The sequence below is a fragment of the Microcaecilia unicolor genome, chromosome 9 (assembly GCF_901765095.1).
Source record: "Microcaecilia unicolor chromosome 9, aMicUni1.1, whole genome shotgun sequence".
Taxonomy (NCBI): domain Eukaryota; kingdom Metazoa; phylum Chordata; class Amphibia; order Gymnophiona; family Siphonopidae; genus Microcaecilia; species Microcaecilia unicolor.
Window position 1 is genome coordinate 130,515,114 of NC_044039.1, and position 23,938 is coordinate 130,539,051.

Consider the following 23,938-nt stretch of genomic DNA (forward strand, 5'->3'; position numbering starts at 1 on the left):
ATTTACGAACCCAAGGAATCTCAGCAACTGCACAACAGTGACACCTATTCTGATGTGTGAACAGTTATTCCACACTGCCTACTGAGCTAAACCTTCTGTTTTCAGCAATAGGATTACCACTATAACTGACCAAGACATGGAATGAAGAGTGGGATTAAAAATGGGAGAAACCCCTGTATGGCTATGAAAGCTTATGACCCCTCTTGTCCTCTGCCATTAGAAATTGCAAGAGGTGGGGGTGGAGGGCTGGAGGTGGCTGCTTGGAAACACAAGAAAAACTGATAGTACAATAATACTCAAGGTTTTCTTTGTATCAGAAATCTCTCACTAATAGGTCAGTAACTCCGGACTCTGCTCTCATAACAAAGAGGCTCAGAGATAGAACATTTACTGGATTGCAGCATGATGATTACTGTGCTGATCTTGGCCTTAGAATTAACAGAAATAACTTACTTTAGCTAAGCAAGAAAAAAATCATTTATTATGCTAAGGTCAAGTGCAATTTTACATTTTCAAGGCCCCTTTCTCTTAACTAATCAAAAGTCAGAAAAATACCAATTACAAACTATGCTTCTAAGAACAGCAAATGCTATTTGCAGTAGAAACACAATGATCAAAACAATCACACATTCAGCAAGTTTAGACAAAATAACCTCTTCAAGCCTTGACATTGCCAAACTGTTCTTTCACTAACAGAAAAGTCTACACTAAAATCTACTCTTGGACTACACCCACTTTTAGTCTAGAGAAACTATCTACTACTTTTTTTTTTTTTTTTTGCAATAGTATATAATTTCTCCTAAAAGGGAAAAATCCAGATTGCTAGCTAACTAGCCTGTAAATGTATACAGGGGTCATCCAATCAAAAGTGGGGAGAACAGAGCTGGATTAGCCAAGCACATTCACCCCATGCCCAAGTGTTACACCTAGCATAGGAAGAGAATTTCAGCTGTACTGAAAGAATGATCTTGGCTGCAACTGAATTTATCTTCTTTGGTGCTAGTACTCATAGTATATTTCTCTTTACTAAAAAGAGAACTATTAAGATCCAGACACCCTACATGATAGGGTTAATAGAACATGGAATCAGCACCGCATTTAACTAACCTTAGCTAACTTAACTGTAAAACAAACGTAAGAGAATGTCACCTGTAGCTCCTCAGTACTGGATGTTTACAGTGCAAAGGTTAGCAGTGCCAAGGGATTAACTACAGAGAGGAGAATCTCTGGCATTTCAAAACAAAATAAAGACTAATTTGTCATCAAGTAGGGTAGGTTTAAGTATATCTATATTTTAATATGACTGCAAGTCAAGTACAATTTATTTTGAATGAGACCATTAAAAATCAAAGATAGCTAAAGCAGTTGTACAAATGCTGTATGAAAGAGTGTGGGCCCCCTTTCTGGGAATTTTACAAGTCACAGGCTGAATGATGAAGTGTTTGCTACATGAGAAACAAACAGGATGAGAATTCTATGTCTATCAAAATGCATTTGTGTATATGGAATGATGAAAAAGAAGTTTATTAAAAATCAACTAAATGAACCCATGTGATGGCACACTTGCGCGTGCATTCTTATTGCAAACTTTTGTGATGTGACCATATTTTACAAACTGGGATCAATTTTTGGTTCCCCTAGAGAGCCTGACAACTTTGCCTTATAATTTTACCATTTACAAAATAAAATCAGGCTATGGAATTTGTTTGGCGACTAGAATTTTGGTAATGAGAAAAAAGGTGAGCCCTTACCACGTCATTCTTCCAAACCAGCCTCAACTCCCCAAAAATCTTATCAAAATGGAATTCAGAAATTAAAACTCTTTTCAAAATTAACCACGGCTCTCAGCAGAGCCTGACCTAGAACAAGATCTTCTCTTTGCTGAGCGAGGAGAAGGGGAGCCAGGAGGAAGGTCTGAATGGCTGTTTTTCTGTGTGGATTTCTTCTCTGGTGTGCGACTGGGAGAGCGGGACCTACCGGCAGATCTGGAAGAGTCAACAGACTTGGACTTGCTACGAGACCTTGAGTAGCTCTTTGAACGTGACCTGCTTCTTAGGAGAAAAACAAAGAAAACCACGGTAGTTTTTAGCAAAGAGTATAACACTAATCAAAAACAGGAGGCTTGCTTGATATATGCCTTGATTTTTACAGAGGCCCTCATTTTATCTACTCCTACTGTGTAATATTCATTATAGCAGCTCATATACACTGCAGATACCCAATTGACAGGATAACACCTGAGGATTTCATTAAAAAAAAAGATTCTCCACGTTGAAAAGGGGAAGTAATTTGTTAGATATTAAGCAATTTGTACTAGGCACCCAATCTACCTTAGAGAAGTGCTTCTCAAACCTCTCCTGGAGGCACACCTAGCCAGCTGGATTTTCAGGATTATCACTATTACAATGCAAGAAATACATTTATTCAAATCTATTCCATTCACATCCATTGTGGTATTCCTGAAAGCCCAATTGGATAGGTGTGCTTCCAGAAGAGGGTTAGAAGCACCACCTTAGAGCAAAGAATTTTTGGAAGCAACCTGTCCCATTAAGAGAAGGGCTCTCAACCAGTCTTGAGATGCACCCAGCAGTCAGGTTTCCGGACTACCTACAAAGATACATGAGATCTGCATGTAACAGACATGCAGTGTATACAAGTCTTTCATGCATATTCATTCTGGATATTCTGAAAGCCTGACTGGATGTGCCTCAAAAACTGGGTTGAGAACCACTGCTTTAAGATAACATTTTGATGACTACTAGCTGAAATTGTAATATAGCAAGGTATATTTCTCAGAATATAAAGATTCAAATTTAGTGGTGGCCAACTATCAGATGACAAAATTCCAAGTCATGCCACCATATCTTTATTCCCAATTCCACAGATGCTTATTATGCTAATTGACCAAGGTTGCTCTACAATTTTAGATACGGTAATTTTTCTACCTACCATTAGATGTGCACTATTTCATAGTTTACACAATAGTATCACAGACAAGCCTAACTTTCCTTAGTACAAAATTCTAATGATAGTGCCATTATCAAGTTCACTACGTGTTATTTTTTTATATGAAGGCACCATAGCTATGGCAAAATCTTGGAACCATTAAAAAAAAAAAAAAAAATGTAAACGAAGCCCAGGGACATACACCAGAAATCACATTACTTTTCAGAAGTTTACCATACCAAAAGGTACCTTGTATCAATGGGTCTTCCCAATATTACTTAAAAATCAAGTGGGGATCATGAATATCTAATGGTAGCACAAAAAAGTGGTGCTAGTAAGATGAAATCATTTGCCCCTACAGAAACTAGAGATCTGCATGGCAGCAGGGATGGCAGAATCCCGTGGGGATCCCCTACAGGTCTGCGGGAATCCTACAGGAATGGACCAAGGTCTTGCTGGGTCCCTGCAGAAATGCACGGCAATCTGTGCTTTGCCTCTCATCCCCCGAGCCACAAGGTGCCCTCCCGGCACATACCTCAAACCACCCTGGTGGTCTAGTGAATTCTTCGGGGCAAGAAAGATCCCTAGTCTTTCCTGCCTGCTGCCGCTGACCCTCTTGCTGCAGCATCACTTTTTTAAAATGGTGCTGGGACTTCCAGCGGCGGACTCATGAGACTACACTGTCCTGTTTGTCCTCAGAAAAGAAACTTGTTTTGCATCATTTGACCGTCTCCCCTCAGGTATACTGAAGCTTAGAAATACAGAAATATGAAGGCAAATGAAGACCATATGGCTTATCGAGTGTACCATCCATGCCATCTACTCTTACACTCCCTTAGAGATCCTATGTACTTGTCCCAAGCTTTCTTGAATTCAGATACAGTTTTTGTTTCTACCACCTCCACTGGGAGGCCATTCCACAAATTCACCACCTTTTCTATGAAGACGTATTTCCTCAGATTACTTCTGAGTCTATCCCCTTTCACCTTCATCCTATGCATCATCATTTCAGAACTTCCTTTCAGTTGAAAGATTTGCCTCCTGTGCATTTATGCCATGAAGGTAATTAAACCTCTATATCATATCTCCCCCTATCCCATCTTTCTTCAAACGTATGCATACTGAGATCTTTAAGTCTGTCCCCATAGGCTTTATGACAAAGACCACCGATCATGCTTTCTGGACCGACTCCATCCTGTTTACATTTTTATTGTGTACAATTTTGGACACCACACTTTCAAACTCTAAATGAGGTCTCACCAGACAAACAGGAGCATCATCACCCCCTTTTTCTTACTGGCCATTCCTCTCCCTGCGCACCCAAGCATCCTTCTAGATTTTGCCGTCACCTTTTCTACCTGTTTGGTCACCTTAAGATCATCACATATGATCACACCCAGGTCCTGCTCCTCTTTTGTACACAAAAGTTCTTCACCCCCAAAACTAAACCTGTTCCCTTGGGTTTTTGCAGCACAAATCCATGACCCTGCATTTTATATGTTGGTGTCCCTCTTGTTGCTTTTATACAATTTCCAGGAACACTTATTTTTACACTTTAAACACTGCTGTAGAATTGTAAGGCAGTGATCCATTCTTAGCATTCAGCTACGACAGTGTCAGGTGACAATTACATACAAGCTCAGCGTAAATCAGAAACATAAGCTAATTTAGCTTGTACGATCAAATTGCTATTAATAGATTGCATAACCAGAATAATTTGTCTTTTACAAAAAACAAGTAGGCAAACGGTCTGCTAAGTCCCAAAGAAAGAAACTGTGGAGGCAGACACGGTCAAAGTGAAAAGAATCCAGGTGATTAACACCCATTATAAGTTCTATGCAAGATCATCATGCACTAAGGCTATTGCCATCATACGTGATGATCTTAAGGTGGCCAAAGAGGTAGAAAAGGTGACAGTGAAAGCTAGAAGGATGCTTGGGTGTATAGGGAGAGGAATGGCCAGTAGGAAAAAGGAGGTGATGATGCCCTTGTATAAGCCTGGTGAGACCTCATTTAGAATATTGTGTACAATGCTGCCTGATATGGTCGAGTGTCAGTCACCCTGCATGGCCTGCTTAAGGTCCATACAAGATATAAAAAAAAAAAAACAACGCTAAAAGAATCCTTTGATGTGAATGAGCCAAATCTGCAGAGAGGGCAGTTTTAGAAAAGGAACCTATATAAAATGTTTTATAAAGGAAAGAAGGAAATCGACCACAAGTGTGGAGGAACACAAATCCCTACAAATGTATCAAGAACTGTCAGGAAAAGTAGGGTAAAAGAATGGCGCTGCCAAAAACCTTGAGCTAGTCAAATTCTTCACACAGTGTTTATTCTGACAAATACACCTTAGAGACTCGACACAGAACTGTGTTTTCAAACCAAGTGCCTGTTTCAGGAGTCTCAACAGAAGCACCAAATGAATCCAGGTTGTGTTCCATGCTGTCCATGCAATAAAGATCATCCCCACTCTCCTAGGAGCAGCAGCAGATAGGTAGTCTATGACTAAAACCCTCCTCCGTGCTCCGGGACTGTCAGCACAAAATAAAATTATCTAAATCGGAATGCCCTGTATCAGGACAATCACTGTAAAGCAAACAAAATTTTTTAAGCTTGACCACTTTTAAAATGAGACTAAAATACAACACATCTCAGCAAACTTGATCTCTGGGTCCAAGTCTCTTCAGTAGATTGATTCTAATAATTCAAAATGGTGGCTGGGATAAATACAAATTTTAAAGCAGGCACAGCTAATCAAAAGTTAGACAATATGTAAGATGAAAATGACCTATCAAAAAAGAGGAAGCCATTCTCTCTCTTCATTCAAACCAAAAGGCTGCAAAGTATTCAAAAAGTATACAGCCAATATTGTTCCTGGTATGCTAGCTGTTAATCCTATCTCCATCTAAAGGAGAAGGGGAAACTATCAATAATTCTTTAACAAATATCAGTTGCTTGCTTAACCATGCTCTTTTTAATGAGACAATAAAGGGGCAGTAGAGATACCAATATTAATGCAGCTCTGATGTTCATGGAGACAAACTGAACCGCCCTCTTAAGACCAACATAAATCTTCAAACATGGACATACAATCACAAATAGTTTAAGAGGAGATTTGGACATAGATCAAGTATGCTAAGAAAGGTTTTTATCTTTGTCTCACTTTAAAAGTGGTCATGTTTAAAAGTTTTCTGTTATTTGTTTCACAGTGATTGCATCAATCCAGTGTGTTCCGAGAACTTGAAACATGAATTACTAAAGCTGTTGATGGCTACTTCGTTTATTAAGATAAGAACATTTTTTTAATTTTCTTTATACGAGTTGGATGCTTGAGCACAAAGATTGAATTGATAGATTTGTAAGTATTTTTGAATACTCTCACTTAAACCTTTGTGGACTAATGATTACACTTTTGAAATTCCTTCTAAAAGTAATACGGTTTCTGATATGATGGTCCTATAAATTTTTGTATACCCATATTCAGATGGTTTTTGGTTGGCAGTATTTCATAAAGGCAACCGGAGGTGTCTAAAATGCCTTTAAAAACCAAAACCAAAAAAAGAGGCTCAATGTTTGGGCACAAATTTACACCTGTTACTAGGTGTGTGTAATTTTGAAAGATACATGCACAATAACAGGGTACACAAAGTACTTTTCAATATTACTCCCAGGAAGTTTTCTGCCTGGACTATATAAAACGCATATATGTTTGTACATGTACACACACCCAGGCTACGGCAGGTTTGATTCAGTAACAGTATTCTGCACCAGCTTGTGAAACCAAGCTTTGATTCTTAAAGTACAGCTTCTGCTCTTCTGGATGGCTGGGAATAATACAGGGGTAGCCCTAAGAAGGGAATCTTGGTCATTTGAAAGCTAATACCCAGACTTAGGAGGCACATGTACAAGGTTGCAGAAGGAGCAGTGATCTGTGGCTCCTGGCTAAAGACCATTACTGCAATTTCAGAGCTAGACTGGAAAGTTGTCTGAGGACAGCAGGCATATATTCTCACATATGGGAAACGTTATCCCAGAGCCTGGTGAGGACACTGCCATATGTACTGTCACTTTAAACCTTTGAGGCAGTGCCCCCAAACACATGCCTTCCTGCTCGATGTGCGAGACCATACAATATTAAAGCTAAGACAACTCCAAGGGGAGACAGGAGGGATGTGAGAATATATGCCTGCTGTCCTCAGAGAACACCTGCTACAGGTAAGTAACTTAGCTGTCTCTGAGGACAAGCAAGCATAATATTCTCACATATGGGACTCGCCAGCTACCATGTTCACAATAAACATCAATTCTGTAACTAAAGAGATAGTGAGCCTGGTGGAAATAAATGGACCGGACGGCAAAGTTGGATTTTAAACAGTAGAGATATTCTGCAGGACTGCTTGTCCAAACCAACCATCTAGCCTGGAATGCTGCTCCATACAGTAGCGAGCAGTGAAGGTGTAAACAGAAGACCACATAGCTGCCTTGCAAATGTTTTGAATAGAGTGGAAATGGGCTACTGAAGCTGCCATGGCTCTCACATTGTGAGTGGTGACCCAGCCATGGAGTATATACATGTAGGAGATACAGTCAGCCAGCCAAGCAGAGATTGTACGCTTGGTGATGTGAATTCCCAATCTGTTAGGATCAAAGGATACAAAAAGCTGGGAGGACTTCTAGTAAGGTTTTGTTCATTCTAGATGGTATGCTAGAGCATGCTTGCAATTTAAGGTATGCAGTGCTACTCTCAAGAATGAGAGTGGCTTAGGGAAGAATACAGGTAGTACAATGGACTGAGATAAAACTGATACCACTTTAGGCAGGAATTTGGGGTGGGTTCGGAGTACAACCTGAAATGATGTTACCAATTACAGACTGGTAGCTTAATATCTTTATTTGTGAAAGTAAATGGAGGGCCTGCTAGCTAAACAGTTGATGAAATACCTAGCCAAATTCAGCTGACTACATAACTCAGTCGGGATTTAGACCTAGTTACAGCACAAAAACAGTGCTCACTACATTGTCAAAATTCTGGAGACTGGTAAGCACTGAAAAGATAATTATCTTACAATCTGGATATGTCTATGCTTTTGATGGTTAATCACAATATACTAGCGACACTACTCAATAACATGGGCATATGTGGAAATGTACACAAATGGTTCACGGATTTCATCAAATTCAGAATTTACAGAGTTAAAGTATCTGGATCCCTTTCACCAGCTTGGTTACCAGACTGTGGAGTGCCCCAGGGATCACCTCTATCTCCTATTTTTTTTTTTTTTATGTCCTGAAGGAACCATTAAGGAAAATTCTAGAGGACAGAGGCTTAAAATCTTTTATAAGTAATGCCACACTGGGAAAAGACCAAGGGTCCATCGAGCACAGCATCCTGTCCACGACAGCGGTCAATCCAGAGCAAAGGGCACCTGGCGAGCTTCCCAAACGTACAAACATTCTATACATGTTATTCCTGGAATTGTGGATTTTTCCCCAAGTCCATTTAGTACTGGTTTATGGACTTGTCCTTTAGGAAACCGTCTAACCCCTTTTTAAACTCTGCTAAGCTAACCGCCTTCACCACGTTCTCCAGCAACGAATTCCAGAGTTTAATTATGCGTTGGGTGAAGAAAACCTCTCTCAGATTTGTTTTAAATTTACTACATCGTAGTTTCATCGCATGCCTAACTACTACTAACATACATTTCTAAAGCGCTACTAGGGTTACGCAGCGCTGTACAATTTAAACATAGAAAGACAGTCCCTGCTCAAAAAGCTTACAATCTAAAAGACAAGAGAACAATCTAGAGGACGAGTGAACAGTTAATCTGATAGGGTGGATAGATTGGGGCATTCTATATTTCTCAAGCGGTTAGGCGCCGAAGGCAGCATTGAAGAGGTGGGTTTTAAGCAGAGATTTGAAGATGGGTAGGGAGGGGGCATGGCGTATGGGTAAAGGAAGATTGTTCCAGGCATAGGGTGAGGCAAGGCAGAATGAGCGGAGCCTGGAGTTGGCAGTGGTGGAGAAGGGTACTGAGAGAAGGGCTTTGTCCTGTGAACGGAGGTTACGGGCGGGAACATAGGGGGAGATGAGGGTGGAGAGGTAGTGAGGAGCCGCAGACTGAGTGCATTTGTAGGTAAGGAGGAGGAGCTTGAATTGTATGCGATATCTGATCGGAAGCCAATGAAGTGATTTGAGGAGAGGGGTGATATGAGTATATTGGTTCTGGCAGAATATAAGACGTGCTGCAGCGTTCTGAACAGATTGAAGGGGGGATAGATGGCTGAGTGGGAGGCCGGTGAGGAGTAAGTTGCAGTAATCAAGGCGAGAGGTAATGAGAGCGTGGACGAGAGTTCTGGTGGTGTGCTCAGAGAGAAAAGGGCGAATTTTGCTGATGTTCAAGAGGAAGAAGCGACAGGTCTTGGCAGTCTGTTGGATATGCGCAGAGAAGGAGAGGGAAGAGTCGAAGATGACTCCGAGGTTGCGGGCAGATGGGACGGGGAGGATGAGGGTGTTATCAACTGAGATAGAGAGTGGAGGAAGAGGAGAAGTGGGTTTAGGAGGAAAGACGAGGAGCTCGGTCTTGGCCATGTTCAGCTTCAGGTGGCGGTTGGACATCCATGCCGCAATGTCGGATAAACAGGCCGATACCTTGGCCTGGGTCTCCGCGGTGATGTCAGGTGTGGAGAGGTATAGCTGGGTGTCATCAGCATAAAGATGATACTGAAAACCATGAGACGAGATCAGCGACCCCAGGGAGGAGGTGTAGATTGAGAAAAGAAGGGGTCCAAGGACAGATCCCTGGGGAACTCCAACAGATAGTGGGATGGGAGTGGAGGAAGATCCATGGAAGTGTACCCTGAAGGTGCGGTGGGAGAGATAAGAGGAGAATCAGGAGAGGACAGGGCCTTGGAACCCAAAAGAGGACAGCGTGGCAAGAAGTAAATCATGATTGACAGTGTCAAACGCGGCGGAAAGATCGAGGAGGATGAGGATGGAGTAGTGACCTCTGGATTTGGCCAGGAGCAGGTCGTTGCAAACTTTAGAGAGTGCCGTTTCTGTCGAGTGCAGAGGGCGAAAACCGGATTGAAGTGGATCGAGGATGGCATGAGAGGAGAGAAAATCAAGGCAGCGGCTGTGAACGGCGCGCTCAAGTATTTTGGAGAGGAAGGGTAAAAGAGATGGGGCGGTAGTTGGAGGGGCAGGTAGGGTCAAGTGAAGGTTTTTTGAGGAGAGGTGTGACAACGGCGTGCTTGAAGGTGTCAGGGACAGTTGCAGTGGAGAGAGAGAGGTTGAGGATGCGACAGATGGAGGGGGTGACAGTATGGGAGATGGTGTTGAGTAGGTTGGTGGGGATGGGATCAGAGGAACAGGTGGTGCATTTCGAGGAGGAAAGAAGGCGGGAAGTTTCATCCTCGGTGATCTCAGGAAAGGAGGAGAAAGAGGCCTGGGTAGGTTGGTTGAGGGAGAGGGTTAAAGGGTGAAGAGCAGGTGGTGGCATGGTCGTGAACTCCAGGTTGATCTTTTGACTTTGTCGCAGAAATAGTCGGCCAGTGATTGAGGAGAGAGAGAAGGGGGAGTAGGAGCGGGGGGCACTTTTAGGAGGGAGTTAAGGGTGGTGAAGAGACGACGAGGGTTGGAGCTGAGAGAATTGGTCAATTGGGTGTAATAGTCCTGTTTTGCACGGAAAAGGGAGGAGTGGAGGGAGGATAGCATGAATTTGTAGTGGAGGAATTCTGAAAGGGTACGAGATTTCCTCCAGAGGCGCTCAGTCCTAGTATTTTTGGAAAGCGTGAACAGATGCTTCACATCCACCTCTGTTCCACTCCACTCATTATTTTATATACCTCTATCATGTCTCCCCTCAGCCGTCTCTTTTCCAAGCTGAAAAGCCCTAGCCTCCTTAGTCTTTCTTCATAGGGAAGTCGTCCCATCCCCGCTATCATTTTAGTCGCCCTTCGCTGCACCTTTTCCAATTCTACTATAGGTGCAGCGAAGGGTGACTAAAATGATACGCCGATGTCACCATCTATATGCCTTTTGATAACCAAATTCAGAATATCCTAACCACCATTCATGAAATCCTGGATCTAATGGAAAATTGGGCCTCTTCTTTCAGTCTTAAACTGAAGAAACACAAAACTAAATTTCTAATTATCTTCAATCAAAACAACACCCAAGAACTCATCAGCTTCACAATCGACCAGATGACTTACCAAATTGACAGCGCATCGCCACTTCTCATCAAACTACACTGGCTACCCATCAAAGCCAACTATTTTCAAAACATACACATTCATTATACAAGATAACCCATGGGATAGCTCCAGACTATATGCTGGACTTGACAGATCTCACCCACAATGAGCCTCCTGCTTTCAGGACTATCTTACATTACCCTAGATACAAGAACATCAAATACATACTATATAGGGATTTCTCTCTTCTGGGCACCAATTCCATTCCTAATGAAATAAAACAGACCACCAACTACTTGACTTTCTGTAAATTCTTAAAAGCCTCTCTCTTCACCAAGTTCCTACATTAACTGTAATAGATTTCTCTCTTCTTGGCACCAATTCAATTCCTAATGAAATAAGGCAGATCACCAACTACTTGACTTTCCGTAAATTCTTATAAGCCTCTCTCTTCACCAAGTTCCTACATTAACTGTAACTAATAAATGATTCTTTACTATGGACTAAAACTCAATATGTTGTATTGTATATCCTTTGCACACTACAATTTGTATCCACAATATATTGTATAAACTATTACTATTCATATTGTAAGCCACACTGAACTAAATATTTGGATATGTGGGAAATATTAAATGAATAAAACCCTGTCAAGGCAGAACCTGGTGTAAGGTGGGTCTGCCACAAGGGCTTGAAGTTCACTGACTTCTGGCAGAAGAAGAGCTATTAAGAACACTATTTTATTTGTGAGGAAATTTAGAGAACAGGAACGAAATGGTTCAAATGGAGGTTTCATGAGAGCTGCCAGGATGACACTGAGATCTCATGCAACCAAAGGAGGCTTGAGAGGAGGATTGGTAAGAAACAACCCTTTCATGAATCAACTTATTAAGTGATGGAACTGTAACTTATCAACTTCAGAATGATGCGCAGTGATGGCACTCAAGTTAGTTTTTAGTACAGAATCTGACAGCCTGAGAAGGTATTCCATAAGGGCAGGTAGACAGCATGTAGGAGGGTCGAGCAATTTAGCTGAACACCGGAGAGAGAATTTTTCCACTTTAAACAATAATATTTTCGTGTAGGTGGTTTCCTAGAGGCAAGGAGTATTCTAGAGCAGTGCTTCCCAAGTCCAGTCTAGGAGTACCCCTTGCCAGTCAGGTTTTCAGGATATTCATACAATGAATATGCATGAACTTGATTTGCATACACTGCCTCCATTATATGCAAATCTCTCATGCATATTCATTGTGGATATTGTGAAATCCTGAAAACCTGACTGGCAAGGGGTACTCCAGGACCGGACTTGTGACATGCTGTTCTAGAGACAGTGTGAGGAAGGTTCAATGAACACAAACCTATGTTAGGTACCAAGCCGTCAGGGCCAGAGAGCGAGGGTCTGGATGAAGGAGGTGTCACTTGTTCTGTGTTATTAGAGTTGGAAAAGGATCTAACCTGAACAGTTCTCTGGACAACAACTCTGGAACCAGATTTGACGAGGCCAGTAGGGAGCAATTAGAATCATGACCCCCTTAGTCTCGGCACAGTTTGAGAAGAGTTTTCCCAATGAGAGGCAGTGGGGGTGTATAGAAGATCCATCTCCTAAAGGAGCAAGAAAGCATCTGGGGCTATACAGTTTGGAGCACAGAATCTGGAACAGAAGCGGGGAAGCTGATGTTCTGAGGAGAAGCCAAAAGGTCTATCTCTGGGGTTCCCCACTGCTGGAATATTTGACAAATGACCGCGGTGCTGACAGACCATTCATGAGGTTGAAGGACTCTGCTCAGTTTGTCTGCTATAGCATTCTGCTTGCCGGCTAGATAAGTAGCTCTTTTAAAGATGTTTTGAGAAGCCATGCAAGTCCAGATTTGGATTGCTTGTCAACAGAGGAGATAAGACCTCGTTCCTTCCTGTTCAGGTAATACATCACTTGATTGTCTTTTCGAACTAGTATAATCTGAGAATACGATTCTGGAAGGTTTTGAAAGCGTTCCAAGCAGCTCACAATTCTAGGAGATTGATATGATGTCATTGCTCTCGTGGGGGGGACCAAGAACCCTGTGTATGGAGACCAAGATGAGCTTCTCAACTCATCATGGAAACCCCTGTTGTGAGAACCTTGTGATGTGATGACAAATCTGAGGAGTTCTAGGAGTTGTACCATGGACTGTATTGAAAAGCTGGCGGACTCTTGAGAGGCTGCTTTGAATAACCAACTGTCCAGTGGGTGAAGATGTGAATGCCCCACCTGTGAATTATTGCAGCTATCACCACTAGACACTTCGTGAAGACTCGAGGAGCAGAAACGGTAAGATCTTGTATTCATAGTGTACAGTACCACAGCGGAAATGGAGGAATTTTCTGTGTGCAGGGAGAATAGATATATGGGTATATGCTTCCTTTAGGTCTACAGAGCAAAGCCTATCGTTGAGTTGTATCATGGGGAAGTAGTGACCTCAGGGATACCATGCAAAACTTAGGAGAAAGTTGAGGTCTTGTAGATCGAAATTTGGACATACTCCTGTCTTTTTCAAAATAAGAAAATATCTGGAGTAGAAATCAGACCCCTGTCCGGCAGAGGAACTGGTTCTATTGCATTCTGGAGGAGAGCTCAGGGCTCCTCTCAAAGTAATCTCATTTGGAGGGAGTTGAAACGAGACCTCGTGGATGATTGGGGTGGGGGTGTCTTGTTTTGACAACGTAGACAGTAGCTGTGCTGAATGGCGTGTAGGACCCATCAGTCGAAGGTTATGAGAGGCTACCTCTGTTGGAAGAGAATGAGCCTCCCTCTGACAGGTAGGTTGTTTGGCATGAACTGTATAGTGGCAATGCTCTCTAGGAAGGCGTTCTTTTTAGACTGAGAGGGTGTCTGGGATTTTTGTCCGCACTGCTGTCTTGGATGCGAGCACTGGGGCGTAAGTCCGTTAAGGTGGTGGAGGCGTAGGTGTGTAACGATGCTTAGATATATAGTAAGAGGAGTGATGATATCCTCCTAGAAGTCTTCTAGAAGAAGATTGAGGCCTAGACAGTCTTTATTGTATCTGTATGTTTTTTAAATTAGGACAGCCACCTCTTCAACTCTGTCGCCAAACAAGTTTTCCCCCAAAAGCTAGACATTCTTGGACACGTTCAATGTGAAAGACCCCGAGCCAGGACAATCGGCACATTGCTACTGCTAAGACAGAGATATGTGAAGAGACATTAAAGGCTTCAAAGGCCTGCCATGCGAGATATTTATTACAGTCTAGAAGTTTTCTGTGTAGCTTAGGGAATTCCTCTTGTTTGTCAGAGGGAAAGAATTCTGCAAAGGATAGAGCACTTTGAATTAAAGATTAAGTAAACCGTGGAATAAAGTTGATAATCCAAGATGCGATTGGTTAGCACCGAGGCTTGAAATGTTTTTCTGCCAAGAGTAATGTCCTCGCTTCTCTGCCTGGAGAAGCAGCATGCACTTTAAAGCAAATTCTATCGCTAAGGAATGATGTGATAGTTGTGTTTTCTCAAACCCTGCACACTTCTGTATCCTATACATTGTGTCAACTTTCTTTGGGGCAATCTGAACTATCTGTGGAGTCTCCCAGTTTTTTTTTTAAGTAAAGAACTTTGCATAGCAGAATGGAGAGAATCCTCTCTAGGTGGAAAGTCAATCTAGAACTTCAAAAAGTTCTGAACGAGGTTCTTCCTCTGTTTCTAGTTTAATAGGTATAGCTTGAGCCGTCTCACGGAAAAAGCCCAGAAAGGATATACTTTCTGGAGGAGACTTGTGCCTCTAAGGTGGCAGAGAAGGATCAGACAGAATACCATAGGACTCCTAATCTAAGAGGTCCTGTGGTATTGTCTGATCCTTCTCTGTATGTGGTCTTGATCCGTTTCCCAGGAGAGGTCCAAATCAGACTCAGAAGTACTACTCATGAGAAGTACGTGGAGGAGAGTGTCGACTACAGCGCTAGCTCAGCGTTGAGGTGGAGGCATATGAGCTTTCTGAAGTTGATGCATGTGTTGGTCAGGTATGAGCTGACCCCCAACGGTGACATTGAGCCAGTGTGCGGGACCTCTCCTGTGGCTGATTCTCTGATGTATCCATGGGATGGGCCAAGACTGGTGCAAGCGCCCTGTAAGCCTGTATAGACTGCGAATGCAGTAGCCCTGAAAGCTCCTCCTTGAGCATAGCCCGGATTTCCTCATGAAGGGTAGGCGTCAGTACTGGCTCAGAAAGTGGTGTGGACAAATCCTGCGAGATATAGCCTGTGCAGGCGTAGGATGGTGATGCTTCTTAGGCTTCATACGCTGCAGGCTCTTAGATGAACACACTGATGACGTAGAGTCCTGAAGTGTTCACAGCACAAAGTGCGATGTAGCACCTTCTCAATGCTGCATGAATGCACTCAATGTTGATACCAATGCAGGTTCCGCATCGAGTAGAGTCCCCTGATCTGCTTGATGCAGAACCAAAACGTTTTCACACTGGACTCTGCAAGCTTTAAGCGTCCTTGCTTGCATGCACTGGCAGAAGTTACAGTGAATGTCCCAGTGCTCCGGACCTAGGCACTGAACACACCAGTTATTTGGGAGGGGGGGGGGGGGGGGTCTGTGCCTAAATAGTCCTATTACATTGAGTACACTTACACTCGATGACATGGAGGGAAAAATGGCTGACACCAAGTCAAAAGGCTCTATGGCCCAGGGAGCTTGAGTACCTGTGCACCTGAAAAAGGTTGATGATTCTGAGCTATGAGAAGGGTTCAGAGGCCCCCTTGGGCCAAAAACTGAAAAATAGAAAAAAATATAGAAAAAGTGAGTGAACTGTACAATTTATTATTGAAAGAGGTAAACTACGAAGAAAATGTATCCCAAAAAGGGAAGGCACCAAAAAGGCAAAGTTTTGTTAAAGCTGAGGAGAGATTAAAAAAACAACCTCTGCTATGCAGAAAATGAAAGACTGCTGATCTTGCGCTCAGATGATGGGGACGCTGCCTCAAAGATTTAAAGTGACAGTGCTCTTGGCAGTTTCTGCACTGGGCTCCGAGGATGACATCTCCCATATATGAGAACATTATGCCTGCTTGTCCTCTGAGAAAGGAATAGAGGTGGGATATGAGGGCAAATCTTGGGTAGCTGAAGGAAGAGGTCTGGAGCTAAATCCAAATGGAAGTGGATTCTGATTGAACTGGAGGCATAAAAGGACAAATGAGAGCTGCCTGTTCAAAACACAGATGTTCTGCAACAACTTTCTAAAATGACCAAAAAGTTGAATGTCACCCTCTTTGACTTATTGCCTGGGATTTCAACTGCTGACAGCATTTGAAGGAAACAGCTCATTTTCTTATTTAACTAAAGCTGATACTTTTTACACTTGTAAGGTACAGCTACTGTAGATGTCAGGTGTCTAGTACAACATAATGAAAAATTAGGTTTACACTAACTGATTTCTTTATGCACTAGATCAGGGGTAGGCAACTCCGGTCCTCGAGAGCCGAAGGCAGGTCAGGTTTTCAGGATATCCACAATGAATATGCAGGAGATAGATTTGCAAGTACTGCCTCCATGGTATGCAAATCTTTCTGCATATTCATTGTGGATATCCTGAAAACCTGACCTGCCTGCGGCTCTCGAGGACCGGAGTTGCCTACCCCTGCACTAGATTGTGTCTTGGAATATAGGATGTATAAAGAAGTTATTAAATTAACCACAGTCCTTGTTCTGCTCAGCTGATAGAATTATCAGTACAGGATCTTGTTGTTCCATTTTAATCTTAGACTTATGTACTGCCTTATTCTCCAAGGGGACCCAAAGTTGTTTACATCATGTAAGATAAAATACATCCACAAAGCATGGTATAGCACATATTACCTGCGCTTTTTGTTATCTTCAATCAGCTTAATTTTCCGTCCATTCAGATCTGTGCCATCCAGTGTGTCCAGTGCATTTTTCATATCATCAAATGAAGCAAATTCTACAACTCTGCAACATTAAGAATACGTGTTCACCACCACCACCACAAAAACAAAACAAAACCCAATCACTAGAACGTTCACTGAAAAACTGTGGAAAGCATATCAAAAATAGTGGTTATCTATTGCTAATCCCATTAACCTAGCCTTGAAGAGTGCTAGTCATATAACCCAATATAAGCAACATCTCATTGCTCAGCAGGAGGAACAAATTCAATTCTCCAGCCTTAGTTCAAGTTTCTTTAAGCCCCAATTTCTTTTTATTGAGTTTTAAAAAGATACAGTTAAAATCAACAAAGAACATTAAACGTAAAAATGAGTGTAAATGTGCAGAAATGCTTCGATAGCAGGTGTTCAAAATGGTACACGTGTGTGTCTAACAGTATTCCATGGTGGGACTTTTGATATATATTCTTTCAAACAGGACCATACATGTAAATAATTTCTAATACCATCTACTATAATAAAACGCACCCTCAACGTTCTGAGGACACTGACGTCACTGAAGTCACTCACACACCGGTTCGTGGTTTCATGGTGGTGAAGCCACCACATCTTCATGCCCCACCCTCGCGTCACACGTGATGACGTCGAGGGCGGAACACGAAAACAAGGCTAATTAACACACGGGGAGCAGTAGGGAAACACGCGGAGCGTGTTTCCCTACTCCTCCCCTTCCAAAAAATCCCAGCCGCCCACGACGTGCACATCAACCCGGCCCCTTTCGCCACATAGCCCCGCCCGCCCACGGTACCACACTCACCCTCAGCAACGTCCCTCCCCCCCGTCACCTCCCCTTACTCGTGTCTCCCTGGTGGTCTAGAGGTACCTGTTCGGTCGGGACAGGAAAGAAAGAGGCTCCTCTTTCCTGCCCGTAGCGGTGGTGGTAGCTCGGCTCTCGGCGTTTCAAAATGGCCGCCGAGAGTTCAAGCTGCATCGCGAGACTTCAACTCTCGGCGGCCATTTTGAAACGCTGAGAGCCGGACTCCCACACAATGCAGCAAGGAAGCTACCACCACTGCTACGGCCAGGAAAGAGGGGGCTCTTTCTTTCCTGCCCCCAACGAACAGGTACCTCTAGACCACCAGGGAGACACGCGTAAGGGGACAGGAAGGGAGTCCCCTGTGCGCTAGCACCCGTTTCATCGTCGCCAGAAACGGGCCATTTTTACTAGTTATTAATATTACGTATTAGTTTTATATCTATAAATGAGCAGAACGAGTTCCACAGGAGTGAGAGTTCAGCAGATTTTTAATTTTTTGCATAATTTGTTGCAACGCAACAGCTGTCAGGACATGTAATAGTTTTAGGTCATAATCCTCTAGGGTCTTCAGAAGCAAAATTAGTATTTAGCACTGCTGTGCTACATATTAAAGGCAAAGTTGTATCAAACTGTAGGAAGCACATGACCAAGTACTGCCAAGCCATAATAGCAACCAAAAACCAACATTTATCTCAATGCATTGCACAGGCTGCCAATACAACCAAGCAGTTGTTCAGTATTGTAAATAGCCTACTGCAACCCCAACAACAGAACCAGCCTGCCCAGTTTAAACTGAACAAATGATTTTGCCGTCAACAAAATCAAGTGTCTCTGCCAGGACTTACAAGCAATCCCACCCAGTCTCCAATCAGTTAACCAGGAGTGCACAAATTCAGCCCCTCCTGACGGGACACAACCCAATGACAGAGGAGAGCCTTGATAAAATCCTAAGAGACCTTCGACTAACTACCTGCTCTCATGACCCCTGCCCATCAAAGATACTGCAGCAGGCAAGTATGGGCCTCATAGAAGGTGCCACAAAAATTATGAACTCCTCACTTTCTAATGGGCAACTACCAACAGCATAAAAAATGGCAGTGGGTCACCCTTTGCTTAAGAAAAACCACCTTGACTAGAACAAACTGGTTAAGTTACCGGGCAGTATTCAATATCCCATTTCTAGGGAAACTTATAGAACAAACAGCCTGTGTTCAACTCAATGATTGTCTACAAGAGAGAAACTTGCTAGATCCATGTCAATCTGGATTCAGACCCTGTTATGGAACAGAAATGGTCCTTGTATCCCCCTACTAGATCTTCACAGAAATTGAGACAGGGGATTCGCCTCTGTGTTAGTACTGCTAAATTTCTCACAAGCTTTTGACACTGTGGATCATATGCTAGCACGACTGACAGAAACAGGTATCAATGGAACAGTACTTGCTTGGTTCAGATCCTATCAGACAGGTAACAACCCATGTTTGGCAGCAACTCATCACCACCATGGGCACTGACCTGCGGGTACCACAAGGATCAATACTGTCGTCTATTCTGTTCAATATCTACCTCAAGCCACTAGCTAAGCTGATTCGTTCAATTGACACTCAGTTCTACAGCTACGCGAATGATGTGAAGCTACTCATACTCGTTGAACCTGACTTACCTACAGCCCTGAATAAACTAATTAACTGTCCAACATCAATTCAAGAATGGGCTAAACACAACAAACTTTGCCTGAACCCAAGTAAAACCGAGCTTCTCTGGGTCCCTATCAAAATGTCTGTTGTGAAGTACGAACTCCCCCTCAAATCACAAGTCAGGAACCTTGGAATACAGTTAGATTCAACACTTAAGACTCTGACTACCCAAATCCAGGCAACCATCAAGAGCTGCTCCTACTATTTGTGACTGCTACGCTGCCTCTCTCCTTATACCAAGAAGGTAAATCTTATCCCAGTTGTGCATGCCATGGTAACATCAAGACTGGATTACTGTAATGCTCTCTACAACAGTCTGACTACAAAGGGCTTGCATCAGTTCCAACTGATTCAGAATGCTGCAGCAAGACTAATAGAAGGTTGCAAGCGATGTGACATCACACCATTTTTGCAAAAACTTCATTGGCTACCAGTACAATACAGGGCTCAATTTAAAACTATGTCTGATCTTCAAGGCCCTTAAACAGCCAAACATGGAGCCTTGGTTAAAAACACATCGACCCCAAGTACTGCTGACAATATGCAACTTACCAGTCAAGATGTCTTCCCCTCCACCTCAATCCCCCCCCCACCCCACTGAGCTGCACAGCACCCTCACTTGCAGCATGTGACGGTGATCTACAACACTGGGGTTGTCGAAGCTTCACCTGTCTTTTGTCATTAGGCTGTCCAGCGTCGGCCTTGGTTCCATGGATGCTGCAGCTTCTGAATCTTCGCCAGTCTTTTGCCATTGCAAAGACAATGGACCACAGATGTCTGTCCTGCTTCAGCTTAGCTCCCACTACTCTTGCTCAACATCCTCTTCCTATCTAGGCATCCACTGTGTATCCCACACATTTTCGAATCTCTCAGTTTTTGACTCTACCGTGTCTCCTGAAAGGGTGCTCCAGGTGTCCACTACCCTCTCTATGAAAAAGGGTCTCGACATTACTCCCAAGTCTACCTCCCTGCAATCTCAATTCATGTCCTCTAGTTCTACCGCCCCTACATCTCTGGAAGAGGTTTGTTTATTAATACCTCAAGTATAGAGAAAGAACTTATGACCTTGCCTTCACACCAGTTTTAATGGTACGGAATGACAGCAGATGTCTAGAAGGTTAGTAGGAGAAAAAAGACATGCAAATAAGCTGGGATGCCTATATATACTGTACAACAGGCCAGCACTAAGATTTTACATTTCAGTCTAAATAGACTTAGTCACCAGTATTGTTCTTTTAAGAGGGGTGTAATGTGATCTTGAAACTGTGCATTGTAAATTAATCTAACTGCTATACTCTGGATTATCTACAAGCACTTTAATTGGTATTTAGAACAGACAGTAAGTAATGAGTTACAATAATATATTCTGCCTATCACAAGTGTGTGTAGGAGCATATTAATTGCTTTCTGGTCTAAGAATTGCCTAAATAAGCAAATTTTCCTCAGGTAAAGCAAAGATAATTACCTATAGCAAGTATTCTCCGAGGACAGCAGGCCTTATATTCTAACATGTGGGTAACGCGATCTGCACTGCCCGGTTCAGAGCTTGTGACAAGCTTTTACAGAGCTCTTTGGAGAGCAAGTCGCGTTCCACCACGCATACCCGAATGCCTTCCCACCCTCTACAAGAGCACTGATTGGTCCCTGGGCGCCTGCATAGCGACCGGCGCCAAGACAAGTTGAGACCCACTTGATGCATGGTCACTCCCAGTGTCTAAGGGTCTCGCAGCCATATGGACCGACGTACCTGATGCAACATTCAATACCAATGCCATTATCGAGGTTTCTGACCTGACTCCAGAAAGTTTGTCTTTTCTTCAGGCTCCAATCACTGGAGACACCAAGAATGGGTGTTTTTGCCAGAGATGGTCCTATTGCACTGGGTACAGCACTAAAAGCCACTGGGAACCTTCAATGTCACGGAAGGAAAAACAGCCATGGCTAAATCGAAAAGGACTCGGTGCTGAAAAAGGGTCAAGGCACCAGAGAAAAATGAAGGGAACAACCTGACCGAAGCTCAGGCCTAAATGCAGCCTACTGAGCACAGTAAAATAAAGGAAACTTAAAAAAAGGGAAAAACTAAAAATATAAGGAAGAACACCTTGGACAAGGTACAAAATAAAAAACTAAAAAAAGAAACTGGGAAAACACAAAAAGCTCTTGTAGAACACTGAACCAGCAGCTGTGAGGACAGAAGAGAAACGTGTCCACTCCTCACCGTGGCAAAAACAGAACTTGTGGTCCAGTGCTCTCATAGCGGGCAGGAAGGCACTCGCGATCCAAAGAGCTCTGCAAAAGCTTGTAACAAGCTCCAGACCGGGCCGGATCAAGTTACCCACATGTGAATCATAGATCTGCTTGTTCGTGCGACCAGAGCTGAGACTGATGTTTTTTTGGCACATCATGCTCTTTTTCAAGACCTCTGCTTAATGTTTTTGTTAAACCAGTATCTTATACTCCCAAATAATCTAATGGAATATGTCTTACCTGATCATTTTCTTTCCCTAAACCCAGAGAGAAGTGGATTATTTATATACCACCTATAACCAGATGATTTCCATAAAAACTCAATCAAAAAAACAAAATGACATTATCCAGCATGAAGTAATATGTCCATATACAGTTACAAAATGCAGTCATACGTACGTTACATAAGTATTGCCATACTGGGAAAGACGAAAGGTCCATCAAGCCCAGCATCCTGTTTCCAACAGTGGCCAATCCACAAGTAATTGCGTCTTCTAAAGGTTTTCTGAACTGCTTAAAATTAAGAGCCGTGACGAAGCTGGCCAGGTAACTCATTTCATAAGGAAATGCCAGCTGAAACAAACACGAAGCTCGTATATCAGCATGATGCAGTCGCATCTGCATCAGTGGAGAGGCACATAGCAGACTGACTTCAGTACGTCTTGGATGGTACACATTCAATACTTGACAAAGTGCCTGATATACAATTGTCAACACCTTAAAATGACCTTTGTACAATAGGAAGCCAGTGCAATTGCTTGAAAGCAGGTATAACACAGGAAAACCTTGTCATACCTAATAATGTTCGTACAGCAGCATTCTTGACTACTTGCAATGCCTTGATACTCATAAGTACATAAGTATTTCCATACTGGGACAGACCAAAGGTCCATCAAGCCCAGCATCCTGTTTCCAACAGTGGCCAATCTAGGTCACAAATACCTGGGAAGATCCCAAAAAAGTACAAATCATTTTATGCAGCTTATCCCAGAAATACTGGATTTTCCCCAAGTCCAATTTAATAATGGTCTATGGACTTGAGGAAGCCATCCAAACCTTTTTAAAACTCTGCTAAGCTAACCGCCTGTACCACATTCTCTGGCAACGAATTCCAGAGTTTAATTACATGTTGAGTGAAGAAACATTATCTCCAATTCATTTTAAATGTACTACTTTGTAGCTTCATCGCATGCCCTCTAGTCCTAGTATTTTTGGAAAGCGTAAACAGACTCTTCACGTCTACCCGTTCAACTCCACTCATTTTAAAGACCTCTATCATATCTCCCCTCAGCTGTCTTTTCTTCAAGCTGAAGAGCCCTAGCCGCTTTAGCCTTTCCACATAGGGAAGTCGTCCCATCCCCTTTATCATTTGTCGCCCTTCTCTGCACCTTTTCTAATTCCACTATATCTTTCTTGAGATGCGGCGACCAGAATTGAACACAATATTCCAGGTGCGGTTGCACCATGGAGCGATACAAAGGCATTATAATGTCCTCATTTTTGTTTTATATTTATTTCCTAATACCTAATTCTATCTGCTTTCTTAGCTGTAGTAGCACACTGAGCAGAAGGTTACAATGCATCGACGACACCTAGATCCCTTTCTTGGTCTGTGATTCCTAACATGGAACCTTCATGATATAGCTATAATTCGGGTTCCTCTTTCCCACATGTATCACTTTGCACTTGCTCACATTAAACGTCATCTGCCATTTAGACGCCCAGTCTCCCAGTCTTGTAAGGTCCTCTTGTAATTTTTCACAATCCTTTCGCGATTTAACGACTTTGAATAACTTTGTGTCGTCAGCAAATTTAATTACCTCACTAGTTACTCCCATCTCTAGGTCATTTATAAATGTTAAAAAGCAGAGGTCCCAGCACAAACCCCTGGGGAACCCCACTATCTACCCTTCTCCATTGAGAATACTGACCATTTAACCCTACTCTTAAAAAACAAAGAATACTATTTGTTTTCTATCTTTTAACCAGTTTTTAATCCACAATAGGACACTACCTCCTATCCCATGACTCTCCAATTTCCTCTGGAGTCCTTCATGAGGTACTATGTCAAATGCCTTCTGAAAATCCAGATACACAGTCTCAACCAGCTCACCTTTATCCACGTTTGTTCACCCTTT

The 23,938-nt window shown here is 42.8% G+C and overlaps 1 protein-coding gene across 3 annotated transcripts in view; it reads right to left on the reverse strand.

Annotated features, from left to right (window-relative positions):
• Window positions 1-459: 459 nt before the first annotated feature.
• Window positions 460-23,938, reverse strand: part of LOC115477768 (serine/arginine-rich splicing factor 5-like) — a 110,114-nt gene continuing 86,635 nt past the window's right edge. For 2 of the 3 annotated variants that reach the window (XM_030214842.1, XM_030214841.1), the window contains exons 7-8: window positions 16,993-17,103; window positions 460-2,051 (exon numbers count right to left, since the gene is read on the reverse strand). In XM_030214842.1, coding sequence (XP_030070702.1) covers window positions 1,832-2,051; window positions 16,993-17,103 — 331 coding nt within the window. In that variant the 3' untranslated portion in view covers window positions 460-1,831. The remainder of the gene's footprint in view (window positions 2,052-16,992; window positions 17,104-23,938) is intronic. The other variant, XM_030214844.1, reaches the window with a different exon arrangement.